Source organism: Porites lutea, chromosome 2, assembly GCF_958299795.1.
Source record: "Porites lutea chromosome 2, jaPorLute2.1, whole genome shotgun sequence".
Taxonomy (NCBI): Eukaryota; Metazoa; Cnidaria; class Anthozoa; order Scleractinia; family Poritidae; genus Porites; species Porites lutea.
In genome coordinates, this window is record NC_133202.1 from 11,356,036 (window position 1) to 11,372,939 (window position 16,904).

A 16,904-nucleotide genomic window follows, 5' to 3' on the forward strand; every position below is an offset into this window, starting at 1 on the left:
AGTTATATATATTTTGGTGGTAATGAAGGATTTATAAATTAATGGTTGGGCATTCGCCTTCATTTTTCTAGGTGTTGCTTATCACTTATAGTTTGTTGTGTTGGTGGTAACTGACTATCAAAAGATTCAACCTGACCACTGCAATTAATAAATTAACGACCCAAGGAGATTATCACAGTTAAACAACTTAAAATGTGCATCGACGTAATTACTCAACAATTACTAAAAAACCACGATAACAGATTTTAATTCACGTTATTTTTTTGGTCATTTGATCTTTGCCTCCTAAGGTTATCTAAAATCCATTCGATGGAATATATAAAGAATAAAGCCTATCAGAACAGAGGATACATTATAAATATTTTTAATGATTCATAAATAACCTTAAAAGGAAATTTGGCTGAGCTCAGTATTAAATCAAATCGTAAATAATTAGTTAAAACAATAGACCCGTTCGTTCTGAAAGATTTTACAGATTCATGAAATGAACTGGACATCTTTTTTGTTTAGTGCCCAGAAAGTAAAATCAGACCTTCAATCCAATAAATCTTTGATATACGTTCTGTGTGTACATCCCACGAAGCCCTGTGTGTTGTACGCTTCCCGGTGGTCGAAATATAACCATACGCTATAAATTATTGATTCGCAAGAAAATTAGTTGGTTAAAACAAGCTGCACACACATTTATTTTCTAAGTAGGATTTCCTGGGGTATAAGAGGCGCTGGAAAATCATTTTTTCCACTCAAGGGGTTCCGGAGAGAGAATTTACCGCAGGTAATCTCTTCAATTCTGTCAAAAGAGAACTCCAGCACAGAAAACCATCCGTGATGGCAGTCACAAGAACCTTGCTTGTACTCTTTTTCGTTTTTGTTTTAATCGTTCACTCTCTAAAGCGAGATTCAGCGTCAGATTCCACTTCTCTCCTTAATGAGCTGTTGAAGTCTTCCTTCGCAGGTAAGCCCCCCTCTTTTGTTTAGAAGTTACATGTACCAAATTTTATTAAAATACAGGATTACACTCACGATATAATCAAGCTAAACGGTCAGTTTTTGCGACAACCTTGTCCAATCGTAAAAAGGACGTACAGCGAAACCTAAGGGTTTTTAATGCGGTAATATCATGTCATCACTTTTGAAGTAACGTAAGCAGTTTTATTACATGCGCAATAATTGAGATATATTTTAGAGGCACTTCCAAGACAGAAAAAAACTCCGATTTCTACGAAGGTGGGAAGTAAATTATTGGTTCGAAACATATCCTAGACTACGGGCAGGATCTCGTTTCTCTTAGTCCATTCTGTAGAAAAAGAGCCTAGACTGCTTGCACTCCAGAAATACGCGAGAGGCTCGTAAAATCTGGGGTAAATTTTGGTTTAATGTCAACACGAGAATTGCTTTTTTCTTCTTCTTACAAACCAGCTTCATGCTGAATTTTTTAAATTCTACAATTTTATATGGGAAATTACCAATTTCAAACAGTCTGGTAAAGTCAATTAAATAGTCGGAGGTTAGAACAACGTACCGTGGTTTCGAGAATCGGGATTTTACTGTAAATTTCATAAAATAAATTTCTGATGGTTTGCTAATGTTTTATTTCAGACGCTGATTTGCAACAAGAAGATTTTTACGGAATTCGTAAGTGATAAATTACTTTTTATGAAACGTATGGTAAGGAGACTGGTCTCGACCGTGATAAATGCAACTTTGACACTTTTTAAGCTAAATTAGACTTAATCACATGTTTTCGAGATAAACTGAGTAGACTGTGCTTGTGCCAGTTTTCTTTGATTATATAAACACTATGCCATGGTATAAATTAGTTTTATTCTTTGCTGTAGGCGAAACCCATTTCTGTAACCTTTCACATAAAACCTTTCAAGCAAATTTATCACAACATGACTCTACCTCCCCTTTTCACAGCATGTAATTCCAAATTTTTAAGTCTCTGGACGAAATCCTATGGTCTGAACATTCCAATGCACAATACCTCCTCAGCAGTTATTTGACATTGTGCCATCAGTTTAGTGTGTCCCTGACTTTTTTTAACTTTTGTAGACAAAATACTATGACGCGACCATTGAACTGATAAACTGAACTCGATCTTTAGCAATTGTGTCACACCAATAGAGAGAAGAAGTCGTTACGTCACATTGCCATGTAGCAAAACTTTTGGATGACAACAAACCGAAAATTCACTTAAAAGAGAGTTCGCAGTCTGATTAAAACTTCATCGATCTTATTCAATTCCATTTAATCCATCAAATGTTGGCGACATTTCTGGGGTTGAATTCGAAGGGATCTTACCTAAATTTAGAAAAAGAAAGAGAAAATTCTTGTCTCGTGTTCACCTACTCCATAAAGCAGGCGCGTGAAATTAGGAAGTTTCATGTCGCAGTCGTGCAACGACGGCTAAGAAATGTGCAAAAAAGAGCGATACACGTGCAATCTTGTTGTTTTGCAAATTAACACCTATTGGTTTTCACTTTCGTGTTACCCTCGTCTTTGTTGTTGCTTACACTGCTTATTGTTGTGGTCCAGACATTTTGCTACCATAGTAACGTGACGTCACACTCCTCCTCTTTATAGATATTGGATACTTTATTTTGCTCCTTTAGCCTTTCTTTCTTTCTTTCTTTCTTTTCTCCTTCGATTTCTTCCTTATCTTCTTCCTTGATCATTTATTTCTTTCTTATTCATTCGTTCGTTCCTTCCTTTCATTCCTTCTCTCTAGCTGGTTGCAAGAATGAATTTTCCTTTAAGTTTTGTAAAAGAATGCGCAAATATTGTGGTCACGGAGACAAAAATGGTCGCTATATGAGAAGCAAGTGCAGATTTAGCTGTGGCTGTGTGTAAAAACAGGTAAGTTTATAAAAGAGATCCGTTTGTTCAACTCCAAATAATTAAGCCCATTCGACACTAATCAGGACACAGTATGGCTGGTATCAGGAGCTGATTACTCCTGCTGGTATTTTTTACTGAAATAGCAAAATGTAATTTGTTTTAGCATAGTTAACGCATTTATTTTAATAAGCGCAGCCCAACCTCGAATTAGCGCCCATCTTATAATAAGGCAGAAACAATTAATAAGCACCCAGTCTCGAATAAGCACCCACCCCACCACACCTCCCTCCCATTCCCACTCAAACTCAAATAGGCGCCCACCGCCCTCTCCCCCCCCCCCTCCAAAAAAAACAAAATTGAACAAGTACTTATAAGAAACTTCCCCGAAGACGGAGTTTTCTTCAGAGTGTTTTACAGAAACTTTCTGTGTCACATCTTCGCGTTTTGTTATTACAATTTAATGTTTTGTTGCAAAATATACATACTAGGCCGCTGGAAATGGTGAACATTTAATAAGCGCCCAGCCTCGAATAAACGCCTACAACAAAATTTAGTTTGGAAGTTTTTACAGGTAAAGCTTTATCTATCCACCATTAGTAATTGTTATTTATTTGAGTTTCAAAATCATTTGTTGATGTTGTTGCTTTTTGTTTTATAGACTGCTGTTTACAGAAGCTTAGAGGAGCTCAGTTGACTTTTACGGACAAGAAAAACGAAATTGTGCACTTCAAATTGCTGTAACAAATTTCTTGCATACACTGATGTACTGAATAAATAAAATGAAAGAGGAAAAATTCTCACGTCTTAAATTCATCTTGAAGGGAGCTTAACCAACGACGACGGCGACGTCAACGAGAACGGCAAAAAACAATAGATAAGCTTTGATTGGCAAAACAACGACTCTTCACGTGCACTGCACGTGCAACACGCTTTGTTTGTGCATTCCCTTACCGTCGCTGAACGACTACGCCGTGAACCTAATTTCACGTTTTGTGGATGACGTGAACAGAAGACAACGACTTTCTTTCCCTATTCCTGAATTTCGATACGGTCTTTAAAAACTGAACTCCTGAAAAAATGGCAAAATTTGACGAAATAAACGGGATGGAATAAGCGCGATAAAGTTTGAAGCAGCGCGAATGCACTTTTTAAGTGACGTTTTCGTAGTCGTTGCCGTCGATCGTCATTGCTTAGGGCCTATTTACATGGAGGTGGGAGACCCCAGATAGATGAAGTAACATGCGGCGGGTCACCGCACCTAACATGTAAATGTGATCAAATTAAAGTGAGAGATTTTATGGACAGACGGGTTACCACGCCAAAGCGGGTTACCTCACTTACCTGGGGTTCCCCACCTCTATGTAAACAGGCCCTTAAGCTCCCTATTATAAGACTCTCAAATCTTTCTGAAACTCTTCCCCGCGATTACCGCAATTTACGACATTAACCCCGAACCCTTAGTCTTCCTTGGAACAAGGTTTTTATGTTCTCTTGAAAAAGATCATAGTTGAAATACCAGGTGAGCTTTTGCTCAAAACTATATATCTATACAATAGAAAATATAGTGGATTTTTAAGAAAATGTTATTTATTTTCTATAGGCATAAAAACGTTTGAGATATTGGCATATATTTAACACCGCATTTTTATAAAAACTGTAAATAAATTCGCACCCCTTAACGGCAGACGGTTCTAACTTCAGCAAATAAGCCTCAGAGTTTAATTTTTTGTCTCAGGTTTTAGTTGTTTCAACTTCATTAGCACACATTACCATACCTAAAGGCAAAGAAAAAAACAAAAATTACCTGAGATAAAAATAACTACAGCAGATACTATTAGCAAGTTTGTAGTCAATCGTGACCGTAGAACTCGCTGCACAAAATGCTGGTCAAATTTAACCTTAAAATGCCACGCTAACACATTTGTGGAAGTTGACACACAAATAAAGGAAGAGTGCTGACGGATTATCGGCTCCCATCTGAACGACACGATTCCTCGGCGTTTTGTAACTTTGTTGTATGAACTTTGTTTGAATGGTTACTGTTCGGAAAAATTATGGCCGTCGAAAGATTCGTTATCAGTGGTAAGTGATAAAAAAGAGAACAGGGATACCAGAAACTTTAAGGAAGTGCCGTATTATATCTAAAGACTTTCAGGGAATTTTTCCGTAAGTTGCCATCATAAAAGAGAAGTAGCTAACTGGGTATTTCTCCCGTAGAGCAACGAAGATGTTATCTGATAAACAAAAGAACAGGGACATCAGAAAGCTTAAAGAAGTGCCGTATGATCTGAAGACTTTCGGGGAATTATTTCGTAAGTTGCAATCAGAAAAGAGAGGTAGCTAACTGAGTATTACGTGTACTCCCGTAGAGCAATGAAAAAATTCCTGTTTGCTGCGAGAAAGAATTCATAAGCCCTTATTTGTCAGAGCTTTTCTTCAAAGTATCGTTAGCTTTATCTGTGGAAATAACTTAAATCTATGCCCTTTACGACAAGGAATTCCCCTGCCGAATTACAAGCTGAGGTACTGCGAGGCCCATAAGTTTATCAGTACCTCCCATTAACTGAACTGCCGAGTGTTACCCCCTCTAAATAAAGTCTCCCCTTCACTCCTCAGGGGCACCCAACGACTGTTTTCTGTAAAATATCTGTTCGGAGAAGCAAATATTGCCTAGAATTTTCTATTACTTGAATACGGCTTAAAATGTCTAGATGAGCGTTAGCTTATCTGAAAAAATTCCTTACGATTTTCTGAAGTTTAATTTTTCATATTTGGCTCCTTATGTTAGGGTAATTTTCGTTAAAAAAGGAAACCTAAAACTTTCGGATTCAAAAAATTAATGCCGTAGAGAGAGGAATAAGAAAAATTCTTACTTTCGTAAAACGTTCAATTCCATTTAAAATTTTTGGGAAAATAACACTGAAGTCACTGAAGCCCCTGTAATTTCGAAAGGCCTCAAGTTACCCTAGGATGACCGAACAGATACAAATTTTATAGTACTGCTTGGAATGCATTTCTAGAGATCTAAAAGTATTCTTAGTAGCCTAAAAAGACTTTTCAATGCATTCAGGAGGAAACCGTCTTTGGGTGCCCCTGCACAGACTGACGTATCTATATTAAACTCAGCCTTTCAATTTCTAACATGTGTATTTTTTCGGTCCGTATAATAAAATGAAATAATGATAATCGGATAGCCAGCTGAAGATATGAAATTTATGTTCTCGTGATAAGAACAATTAAATATCTTTCACACTTTCTCTGCATGCGTCACTTGTGAGATACTGTTAATTGCTCCTAGATCACAAAATACATATCTTCTCTCCACCGTGTAAAATCTTCTGTACATTTTTCATTCACAGGGTGAGCAGTAATGAAAAAGTCACTATTGTGGAGCAAAAGGAATAGTTTGGGATACCAGCATGGCCTCGTGATCTGTGATGACGTCATGTGAAAACGACCAAATGTGGGGAAATGATAATGAGATTCAGTTTTATCACCTGGGTTGTTTGCTTAGCCATTTCGCCGCAGGCAATTTTGATTAAGAGGAAAATGTTTTCCAGGAGCCTGAATGAATATTTCATCAAAAAAAAGAGAAAAAAAGAAAAAAGAAAGGAACAAAATGAACTCAGGCGTATTAAATTCATATCTTAAATAAACTTTGTTTATCTAGAATATTGCCATCAAGTAACGGAAATCATAAGGAAATAAATCTTTTTCATAGGGTGGAGAACAATAATGACCTGGGGCCCGTTTCTCGAAAGTTCCGGTAACTTTTCGGACTCGAAATCAAATTTTCCAATCGAAATATAAAGAATAAGAGCGCTGGTCCTGGCTAGCAGACTACATTTTGTTTCACGAACTGATAGTTTTATCATGCTAGATGCAAAAGTATTGATACCTCGATCTTTAATGTAAACGGAGACAGCTTACCGGGCCCGTTAATTATCGGGACTTTCGAGAAACGGGCCCCTGGTACTTCTAATGGAAAGGTACATTAAGTTGCATAATTCTTTTGCTCCTCGGCCATCTTGAATTAAATTTTCGGGAGCTCAGGCGTTATCTTTTGGCTAGCTATAGGCCTGGAGAAAAACTCCGGGGACAATTTTTGAGCCGTTAAAAACACTAACAACACGCGTTGTTTCAAGTGTTAATTCTCCTTTTCGTGTGTTTCTAAAATTACAGCTGCAAGATGTTCCCGCGATGGCGTAATGTATTCGAGTCTAATTTTGAAGAAAGTGTCGCAAAACAAACATTGAACAGGTATCTTCGGCCAGCACAATGAGAATGTTGATTGTGAATGTGTAAGCAAGTATTTATTAGAAATTCATCGTGAGGAGACTAGGTAAAAAGATTGTTGGACAAGGCTGAACAGTGACATGAGTTAAAATCGTTTCAAATTTTTGTATTTTTTCCGGCCCAATTTCAAGGAAAATATAACCCATACTCGTCTGATTGAGGAACAAGGGCCTAAAAACTTAAAAAATTCATTTCAAAGTAAACTAACTTCCCCATGACATTAATTTTAATTATTAATGAATTTAAACAGGAAAGTGGAACTGAGTCCTTAACAATAATAACTAAATAATATACACCAGCTACTAGCGCGCGAAGGGTATCATTAAAGACTGAAAAACATAGCGGTTTGCATGGACGCTTTGTGATCTGGGATTCTTCAGATGCTGAAAAAGTGCAAAACCAGCTTCTTCAGTGATAATGCAGTCTATTAGAGTATGTATTTTCCTCGCGTTGAATTCGTTTGCAATCGGTGGAATCACTTCTGGTAAGATAATCTGACGAATAAGAGAGACTATAAAGTACGTAAAGTAATACAGTTACAAAGTTCGATAATAATTCATTTATACTGATTGCAGTGCTTAATCCAATTGCGCTGACTCTGATCGATCTGTAATATATAACGTAGTCATATTTTAATATCAAATTAAAAAAAGGACTTTGAAGGTAAATGAGTTTTGAAGGGTCCCAATTTTTTTTTCTTAAGGGTAGAACCGAGCTATGAGTCCCGGAGGAGTTTTCCTCTCGAGCGACGGGATGTTTCGGTGTTGCCCTATAAGGTGGTAATATCATCGGCCGCCGTGCCAGAGCCGCGAGAAAAGGCTTTGACGCGAGACCGGATCGCTTTTCGGTCTGGTCAGTTTAAACTCCGAAAACGCACATGAAACGTCTCCGTCATCCATACCAGGGTAGTTCGCGAGGTTTGACGTTGCTTTTTTTTAAAAATGGAGGTATATGTGAATATGTAGTCCTGAAAACCATCAAGCTAAGACGAGGGTATAAACTAAGGAAATCAGGCAAAAGAAAACGTTTAGTTAATTTTCGTCTAACCTGGAGTGTTTTTAAATTACTTATTCGAAAACTACCCTTACGTGTTGGGTTGAGAAATTTAAGTCAATTCAAGTCGACAAGTATAAAATAATAATCCTTTCTTTATAATAAATACTGTAAAAAAGGGTTAGTGACGTAAATCGACCAATTTTAAATTCAGTTCCCTTTACTGAAACAAATGTATAACAGCAAGAAATCCGGCGCTTTGCCTCAGTTTTGCTACTTTTTGCATACCCATAGTTCAACTGTCGTAAGGGAGTTTTCCCGAGGTTTTAGTTTCTTTTAGCTAAACGTGCTTCATATTATTTAGATATTGCGGCTGGATTATGAATATTTTCCTCAGTTACCACCGTAATAAGATCCCTAAAGGCTAATTAAGTAAATATAAAGAACACGGATCGATATTGACTGAGACATCACATCAGGAGTCAGAGGTCCTCGATGTTTAGTTCATTTTTATCATGTCAGGTAACAAAGTAACATAATTATGTACATTTTAAAGAGGGCCTTAGGATTACCAAATGTTATATTGTCATCGCAACCGGGCGTTTAACTAAGCGCAGGCCGAAAATGTGCTTTAAAAAGGCAAAACCGAACGAACATGTGTTAGTTAAGCCTATTATTTATTTCGCACACTTGGTGAAATCTCAGCTGACCGAGTAAAAGAAAATGGAAAACACTGAAAAATCTTCGAATTTTGTACACTTGCGGTGTTAAGTGAAACACGAGATAAGCGACATTCATTGGTTCTTTCTTTAATTTTATGGCAGAATATAACCGCATCATCATTTTTAAAGAACCGATATACGATAAAGTTCTTCCTGGTTTCGTGATAAGAACTGAAAAGGTCAAAAGCGAGGGGAGCTGCCGAGTGAAGTGTTATTTGGATCCAAACTGTGTATCCATCAACGTGGGACCTGAAGTCGAGGGAACAAGAACGTGCCAGTTAAAAAACTTCACCGATGAAAGCTCTGCGCAATCTGACTTGGAAGAAAGAAAAGATCACCTTCACTTTGCTATTGAGGTACAGTACATCTTTAAGTAGTTAACCCTTAAAACCCTAAGATCAAAATTTGAATTCTCATTTGTTGTCCCTATTCATTTCCTACAGAAGTAGTGGGGGGAAGTTTATAAAATATCAAGCAAATCCGTCTTGTGTTATCATGTCCGTAATTCTCATGACCACTCTGTTTTACAAAGCCTTGCTATTACAAGGAGAAATTTGATTCTGATCACTCTTAGGGGTTAAAACGTTAGCTAAAGCAGCTGTGTCACGAAATTCATCAAAATTCAAGCAGTGGCAATTGCTATGCGTACTGTGTGAAACATTAGGGACCTTAACAATCTTAGAAGGAATACCAACATTGTAACCAAACAAACTAACACCGACCATTTTGCACAGTTTGTAACGTGCAAATATGCCGCCTATTTAGATTCCTAAGCGCCTTACATACTTATTTTGTATTATTTATTATCTTAGATTCCCGTTATTTCTGACCCTACCTGTAATTCAGTTCTCTCTGCAAAAGGAAGCAATAAACCAATTTATTTATTTATTTATTTATTTATTAAGCACGGACGACGACGACGGTAGTGAAAGGCGTCGGTTAAAAAAAAAAAAAAATGAATTTGTGTTCTTTCAAACTTAATCGCGTCTATTTGGACCCGCTCAATATGTCAAATGCAAGCGACTTTTCCTGGAGTTAAACCCTAAAGGATTTTATTCCGGTTCAAAAAGAGGAACGAATATTCGTCGTCGAATATCCACGTCATCCATAAAACGTCAAATATTAGGAGGTTTCACTTCGTAGTCGTGTAGTGGACGTCAAAGAAATGTACTGAAAAGAGTGATGCACGTGATGACCGTTCCATTTATGTATAATTTTTGAGGCTTATCTAATGAATCCCCAAAGATTTTCTGAAGCTTAATTTTTGGCATTTTGCCCCCCAGATTAAGCTATTTTTCGCAGAAAAAGGAGACCTAAAATTTCGGATTCGAAAATGCGATGGAAAGAGGAATCAGAAAAATTCTCTCTTCTTCTCTCATCTAAAATTTTTGGGAAGAAAATACTGAAGCCCTGGTAATTTGGAAAAGACTCAAGTTGTCCTAGGATGACCGAACAGATATAAATTTTATAGCGCCGATTAGAATGTATTTCAAGAGGTCTAAAATTAAAGTACTCTGGAAAGCATAAAAAGTGTGTTCAATGCATTGAGGAGAAAACCGTCGCTGGGTGCCCCTAGATTGCATTTGTAGTCAGTTATGCGGAAAACTTGTTGGCTTAACAGTTATTTAGAGTTTATTTTTTGTTTGTTTGCACCGATTGATTGAAATGCTTGGGAGACTTATTACTTGACACAAAGCAGTGATTTTGTCATTCACCAGTAATTTCACATAGTTCGTAACGAATAAGGACAGTCACGCATTGTAAACAAAATGAAGCACTAGACAGCCATGACAACGACACACCCCCTCGAAGGATGAGCCCAGCGGCTGTCTGATCATAGTATGGGGAGAAAGCAACTCGATATATTGCAATAGACAGATAAACAATAAGACGCTGGAAAGCGTTTACGCGGGATGTGTTGGTGTAAGTAAGAATTACCGGTATGTTGAATGGCAATGGAAATTTGAGTAGTATATCAACAACATATGTGTGCGGGAGAGACAGAGATGTTCTGATAAGAACTAATGCACTAAACGATGAGTTACACACAAGGGCTCCTTTGCTACTCAAAACAAAACTTACATCAATGTTACCACCATATATGTTAACAGTATGGGGTAACTCACTAAAATTTGCATTCCCTTTACTAATGTCCTCAAAAAATACACTTCCACATTCAACAATAGCATGTAATGTGTCGTACTTCCAATAACTTCAGGGCTGCAATGCAAGGCTGTGCTCTAGGGAAAATTTCAGGAAGCCCTTCGTGCTCCCAAGCATTTTAGGTTGGGTTGCCCAGGCCTAAAAGATCCAGATGGTTGGCCAAATAAAATTTTCAGGCAGCCCTTCGGTCTCCAAATGTTTTAGCTGGGCTGTCCGGACCTACAAGTTGGTCGCCCAAATTTAAAAATCAGTGAGCTGTTAGTCAATTATTAAAAATTAAAGAAACCATTTTGTAAACAAGTCAAGCAGAATCTTGTGAATATATATATATATTTTCATGAAAAATCACATCCTTTGACAACCTGACTTGCACGTGATTGGAAGTTGCAGCCGATAAAAATCACAATTTTTCGGGACGGCGCGGGATACGGGAAAGTTAAAAAAACACGGCAATTTTTGACTCCCAAGAAAAATAAGAAAGGAATGCGCAACCGAATTTATAACGCTGGCTGGCTACGTCATCCCGCGTAATAAGTATTGGATAGACTGAAAATGCCATCAAATGAAATCTGTTAACCGGTTAGATGATGTAAGTGGGAGCTGTAGCTATTTAAAAATTAAATAATAATAAAAATGTACTACATCGGCCTTCATGTTCCTTTTTTTTTTCATACCCAGAATTTTTGTCACCGTAGCCGTTGCCCTGGGGGGAACTTTTTGTGTCAAGTAGGGTTTACAACCAAAGGATACAGATGTGTCTGTCGCGAGGGTTTTAAAGGAGATCAATGTGATGAAGGTAATGGAACACTCGTCTGAATTTTCAGTGTACTAAATCCACCCCTCCTTCCCCCCTTCTTTTTTTTCTCAAATTTTGATGAGAACCAGTAAGCGAATATTCATAGAGACTGCCAAAAACTGCACCTTGAAATGAGCTAAGTTTGAAAGTCACACGTCTAAAGCGTGCTAAGTGGTGAGTTTTAGCAGACGTTTGTACCAATGGTATGGGACACAAACTTGCCCCCCACTTCCCCCCCCCCCCATTTATTTCGCATCGTTACTTTTTAACACTGATGTCAATAGAGTACCGAAGTGTGACGTCATAGAAAATGAAATTTGTGAAATTATGGGATTTGTTAAGCTATTCTGAAAGAACAACGTCCAAGACGCCTACTCGCCAAAAATTAGCAATTTGGGGCAAATTGTCTCTGAGATATTAGCCCAGTTATGCTCCGATGACTCCATACAAATCCTTCTAAATCTTACCTGGTTCCTAATCTTATGAACCAAGCCAAATTTAGAAGGATTTGTATGGAATCGTCACAGCATAACTGGGCTAATATCTCAGAGACAATTTGCCCCGAATTGCTAATTTTTGGCGAGTAGGCGTCTTGGACGTTGTTCTTTCAGAATATCTTAACAAATCCCATAATTTCACAAATTTCATTTTTATGACGTCATCACTTCGGTACTCTATCTCAAACTTTCTACCGGTGTACGGTGTACGGCGGAGTTACTCTATGCTCGTTTAACCATATTCATACGGGGAGTGAGAGGGCGCCAAACTTAGCAAATTTTCCTAAACATTATTTGCAAACATTTTAAATTCGTCGTGACGTGAATATCATCATTGACGTTACCATGGCAACCGAGATCGGAGAGGGTGTATCGGCAGAGGTGAATAAAAGCCTCAAAGATCTGCATCGTGTCAATCGAAAGTCGAATTCAATAATCGTTTTATTATTAATTTCACATTTGCAAGTTTTTTCAAGACAGCCTTTTCTCTAGAATGTTTCGTTCCTGGCTTCTCAAGGGCTGTTATTGATCGTTCATTGATAGGTTATAATTTTTCAGTTTACAGAAACTGTGCTGAGCTTTATGAAGCTGGTTTTCAAGTAAGCGGCGTTTACAGCATCGACCCTGACAACACCGGTGCCTTCAAAGTGTACTGTGACCAAACAACAGACGGTGGGGGGTGGACAGTTTTCCAGAAGAGACTGGACGGCTCGGTTGATTTCTTCTGCGGCTGGGATGACTACAAACGAGGTTTTGGAAATCTGAATGGTGAGTTTTGGCTTGGCCTGGACAAGATACACCACTTAACAAAAAATCATAGCAGCCTTCGAGTGGATCTCGCAGACTTTGACGATGAAACTGCCTACGCTATGTACGACTCGTTTGGTGTCGGCAACGAGCAACAAAAATATAGGCTGCAACTTGGACAATACACTGGTAAGGATAAGGATGCGACAAACGAGGGGTTAATTTAACTCCTTAAAGTGGGGCTATTTTTTGGGGAGTTATTTTAACTCCAAAAAGGAGTTTAAAGAACTCTTTTTCAGGAGTAAAAATGACCCCAGATATTAAGGAGTTAAAATACCCCCAAAAAGGAGTTATCGTGTACCTAAAATTTTTACTCCACTTTCAGAGTTAAATTAACTCCAAAAATATTAAAGCAACCCATGTAAGGAGTAAAAATAACCCCATTTTCGGAGTTACCGTAAATCCTCTATTTAGCCCCCCCCTCTCAAATAAGCCCCCCCTTTTCAGAGGAGGAAAGTTAATAAGCCCCCCTCTCTATTAAGCCCCCCCCCCTCCCCCTCCCCCAATCCTTATTCTTCACAAAAAAATTAACGATTAACGTGGACTGATCACTTATGGCTTATTCACGCTGAAAGTTCATATCGTTTTTGGTCTTTGGCCGCATGACCTCCAACTTCATATGCTTAACTTTCTCAACTTTGTGCTCTAGTTGTCTGTGGAGAACATTTTTGAAGAATAAGAATTTTGTTTTTGTTACTTTTAGGCTCCCGCAAGTGAAATAAATACTTTTGACAGTGACTTTAATTGTACAACGCGTAAGTCTACTCTGTCTCATACCACGGTATTTTTGCTACAGGTGATGCGTTTTTGCTAAATTAAATAAGCCCCCCCCTCTCTTTTAAGCCCCCCCCTCTCTATTAAGCCCCCCCTCAAAAGTGCTTGAAAAAAATAAGCCCCCCGGGGGGCTTAATAGAGGATTTACGGTATTTTAACTCCAGACTGGGAGTAAAAAGAACTCTTTTTCAGGAAGTAAAAATGACCCCAAATTTGGAGTTAAATTAGGAGTCAAAAGTAATCCCAAAAATGGGGTTATCCTGTACCTAAAATGTTTACTCCATATATTTTTGGAGTTATAATAACTCCCTAAATATTACGGTGTGAAATACTACCCAGTGAGCAAGCAACGTCAGTAGTATTTTAAGAACCGAGTCGCCCTATGTAGGGTCCAAGACAGTCTTGGATTCCGGATTCCAGGTACTGGATTCCAGATTCCAATCTGTGGCTTCTGGTTTCCAGATATTGGAATCCAGATTCCAATCTGTGGATTCCGGATTCCAGGTATTGGATTCCAGATTCCAATCTGTGGAATTCGGATTCCAGGTAGTGGATTACGGATTCCAATCTGTGGATCCCGGATTCCAGGTACTGGATCCCGCAGCATTTCTTGTCAGTAGAAACGCAGTTGAACTTAGATTCCGGACTCCTTCTCAGAGGAAATGGGATTCTGGATTACAATCGTTAGAGGGAGTTCGGATTCCTTGAGATGAACTCCGGATCCAAAACCATGAGTTCCGGATTCCACAAGCTAAATACCCTGCATTCCGGGATCCGGATTACTTACAAGGGTCAAAACGGGGCGAAATGGAGCAAAGTCACGTTTCTCTCTTTCTCACTTGGTATCTGGTAGAAAAAAAGTGAAACTGAGGGTATTTTCCTAGTATATGACAGTATTAACGGTTTATATCTCGGTTGTAGGGACTGCGGGCGACTCGCTCAACATACATCGCAATATGAAATTCTCCACAAAAGACCAAAAGAACAACAATCATAGAAATGACTGTGCTAATAAATTCGAGGGAGCTTGGTGGTACGGCAACAGTGATTGTCACCATTCCAACCTGAATGGCCGCTACCTGAAAGGCCCGCACCCCACTCTGGGTAACGGTGTTAACTGGCGCGACTGGAAAGATTTTCGTTACTCTCTCAAACGAGCTGAGATGAAAACCAAACCGCTGTGAAGATCTGAATAAAATGTAGTCTCCAATTTTTGAAATGTGGGGTTTGCATGATGACATCTTTGACAGTTCTTATACTCAGACCTGATTCATTTCCTTTTTTGTTTCATATTTAAATGTAGTAATTTCATTGAGGTTTAAATAACAAAAGGCCCTAATTTGCACAAGAAAGCGAACCTCTGAAAGATTTTGGTAGGAGTAGTAAAGTGACGCCATCGTGCAAATCGCCTGAGTAAATTCATGTCAATTACGCGTTTCAGATAAGTCAGGAATTGCCTTTACATATTCATGACAGAATAACAGCTTTCTGATAAACAATTATGTCTCCCAAACTTTACCAACAACCAGGTTTTCAAAAACCACAATAAAATATTCAATTGTAATCATTTTTAATGAGCTTCCTGAAAATTCTGAAGGGGAGGGGGGGGGGGGGGGGAAGTTAAATAGATGCTATTACTTTTACTGAGAATAGGCCCTTTGCAGCTAGCCGTTCATGTGGTACAAAACGGCCATACTGGAGAGCAAAAGTCGCACTGGGACAAGACAGACAAAAGACGTACATAATTTTAAATGGTAATTTCATTTGTTTGTCTTGTCCCAGTGCGACTTTTGCTCTCCAGTATGGCCGTTTCGTACCACGTGAACGGCTAACTGCAAAGGGCCTATTCTGTATAATATATAGATTTAGCCCGGGCTAAAAGCGAGGCCCTTATTAACTAAAATTTAATATATAGATTTAGCCAGGGCTAAAATCGAAGCTCCTATTAACTAGAATTTATAATTTAAATCAAACAATAAACTTGTATTCCACAATTCAATTGAGGGAAAGGTTAAGTGATTTTAGAGAAAAATAATTTGCACACAGTCCAAGCTAAGAGTGCACTTAATCTTACATCGAGTTAATAGCCTTATATGTACACCCAAAAAACAGCAACCATCTTCGATCACATTTAAGAGCGATAAAGGCTCTTGATCACAGTAGATTAGGCCTGGAAAACAAATTCCTGGAAAAAAATCAGGCCGAATTTTTTGCGTTCGACAAGTTTACTTTACAAAATCTTGCCAACAAGTCTGGGAACGTGTAAACCAACCTTTTACACTTTTTATACATCCCATGTGAGGTGAAACAGTACCATGAGGCGCTGTTTTTATCATACGGACCTCGGACAGAATGCAGTATTTCACAATTTTGCTGTACAAATTGCACTCATTCAATATTCAGGACGATCGAAGCACGCGTGGGCTTTTAGCGAAACCGTTAAAAAAATTTCCAAAATCACCTATACGGCTAGCCGGTTCTCACTTTGACAAGCGCCAAAGTCGACTGTTTAAATTAAGACTAATAGAGTTATACACTTCAACATGATAAAGAATTTACTATGTTTATTTTTTATTTAATGGTTTTATAACGATGTGTAATCTTCAAAAGCGTTTGATACGCGCGGCATTTTGACTACTCCTGCATGAAAGCGATGTTCATGAGCGACTGAAAACAAACGGCACAGCGATTAAAACTGCAAAAGAGACTACTAACAATCAATAAAAGGAAAATAATTCGGTGACAGCAATTTTCATTCACGAAGACAAGTATTAAAGTGTCTCTGAAAATCCTTGTTCATGTTTTAAGCCGGCTTTCCGGTTTTTGCATTTTTCAAGGATGAACTCGAGGCAAGAAAACTCAAAGCTTTCTTTTACAGCCAGAATTATAACTAAATATTCTTTGGAACGTTTTCTTTCTATTTGCGGTGAGAAAATGTCTAAAGGATTTTTAAAATTCTATAAACTTATAATCAAACCTGATACTCGGTCAGATCATTGTCTCAAATCTTACCAA

General features: G+C 38.2%; 1 protein-coding gene and 1 long non-coding RNA gene across 2 annotated transcripts; both read left to right on the forward strand.

Moving 5' to 3' along the window:
• The first annotated feature begins 676 nt into the window (after positions 1-676).
• On the forward strand, positions 677-3,607 carry LOC140927733 (uncharacterized). Its single transcript, XR_012164576.1, has 4 exons — positions 677-955; positions 1,600-1,635; positions 2,732-2,859; positions 3,500-3,607. It is a non-coding gene; the product is annotated as an uncharacterized lncRNA (long non-coding RNA).
• A 5,340-nt stretch (positions 3,608-8,947) lies between these two features.
• LOC140925620 (microfibril-associated glycoprotein 4-like) lies at positions 8,948-15,073 on the forward strand. Its single transcript, XM_073375535.1, has 5 exons — positions 8,948-9,208; positions 11,694-11,811; positions 12,867-13,244; positions 14,352-14,477; positions 14,811-15,073. Exons 1-5 carry the CDS (start codon positions 8,948-8,950, stop codon positions 15,071-15,073), a joined length of 1,146 nt encoding a protein of 381 aa, XP_073231636.1.
• Positions 15,074-16,904: the final 1,831 nt, after the last annotated feature.

Coding starts and splice junctions, on each gene's coding strand:
- LOC140925620 (XM_073375535.1), top strand. CDS start 8,948: ATGGCAGAATATAACCGCATCATCATTTTTAAAGAACCGATATACGAT. Junction 9,209..11,693: donor ACCTTCACTTTGCTATTGAG/GTACAGTACATC, acceptor TTTCATACCCAG/AATTTTTGTCACCGTAGCCG. Junction 13,245..14,351: donor GCAACTTGGACAATACACTG/GTAAGGATAAGG, acceptor TCTGGTTTCCAG/ATATTGGAATCCAGATTCCA.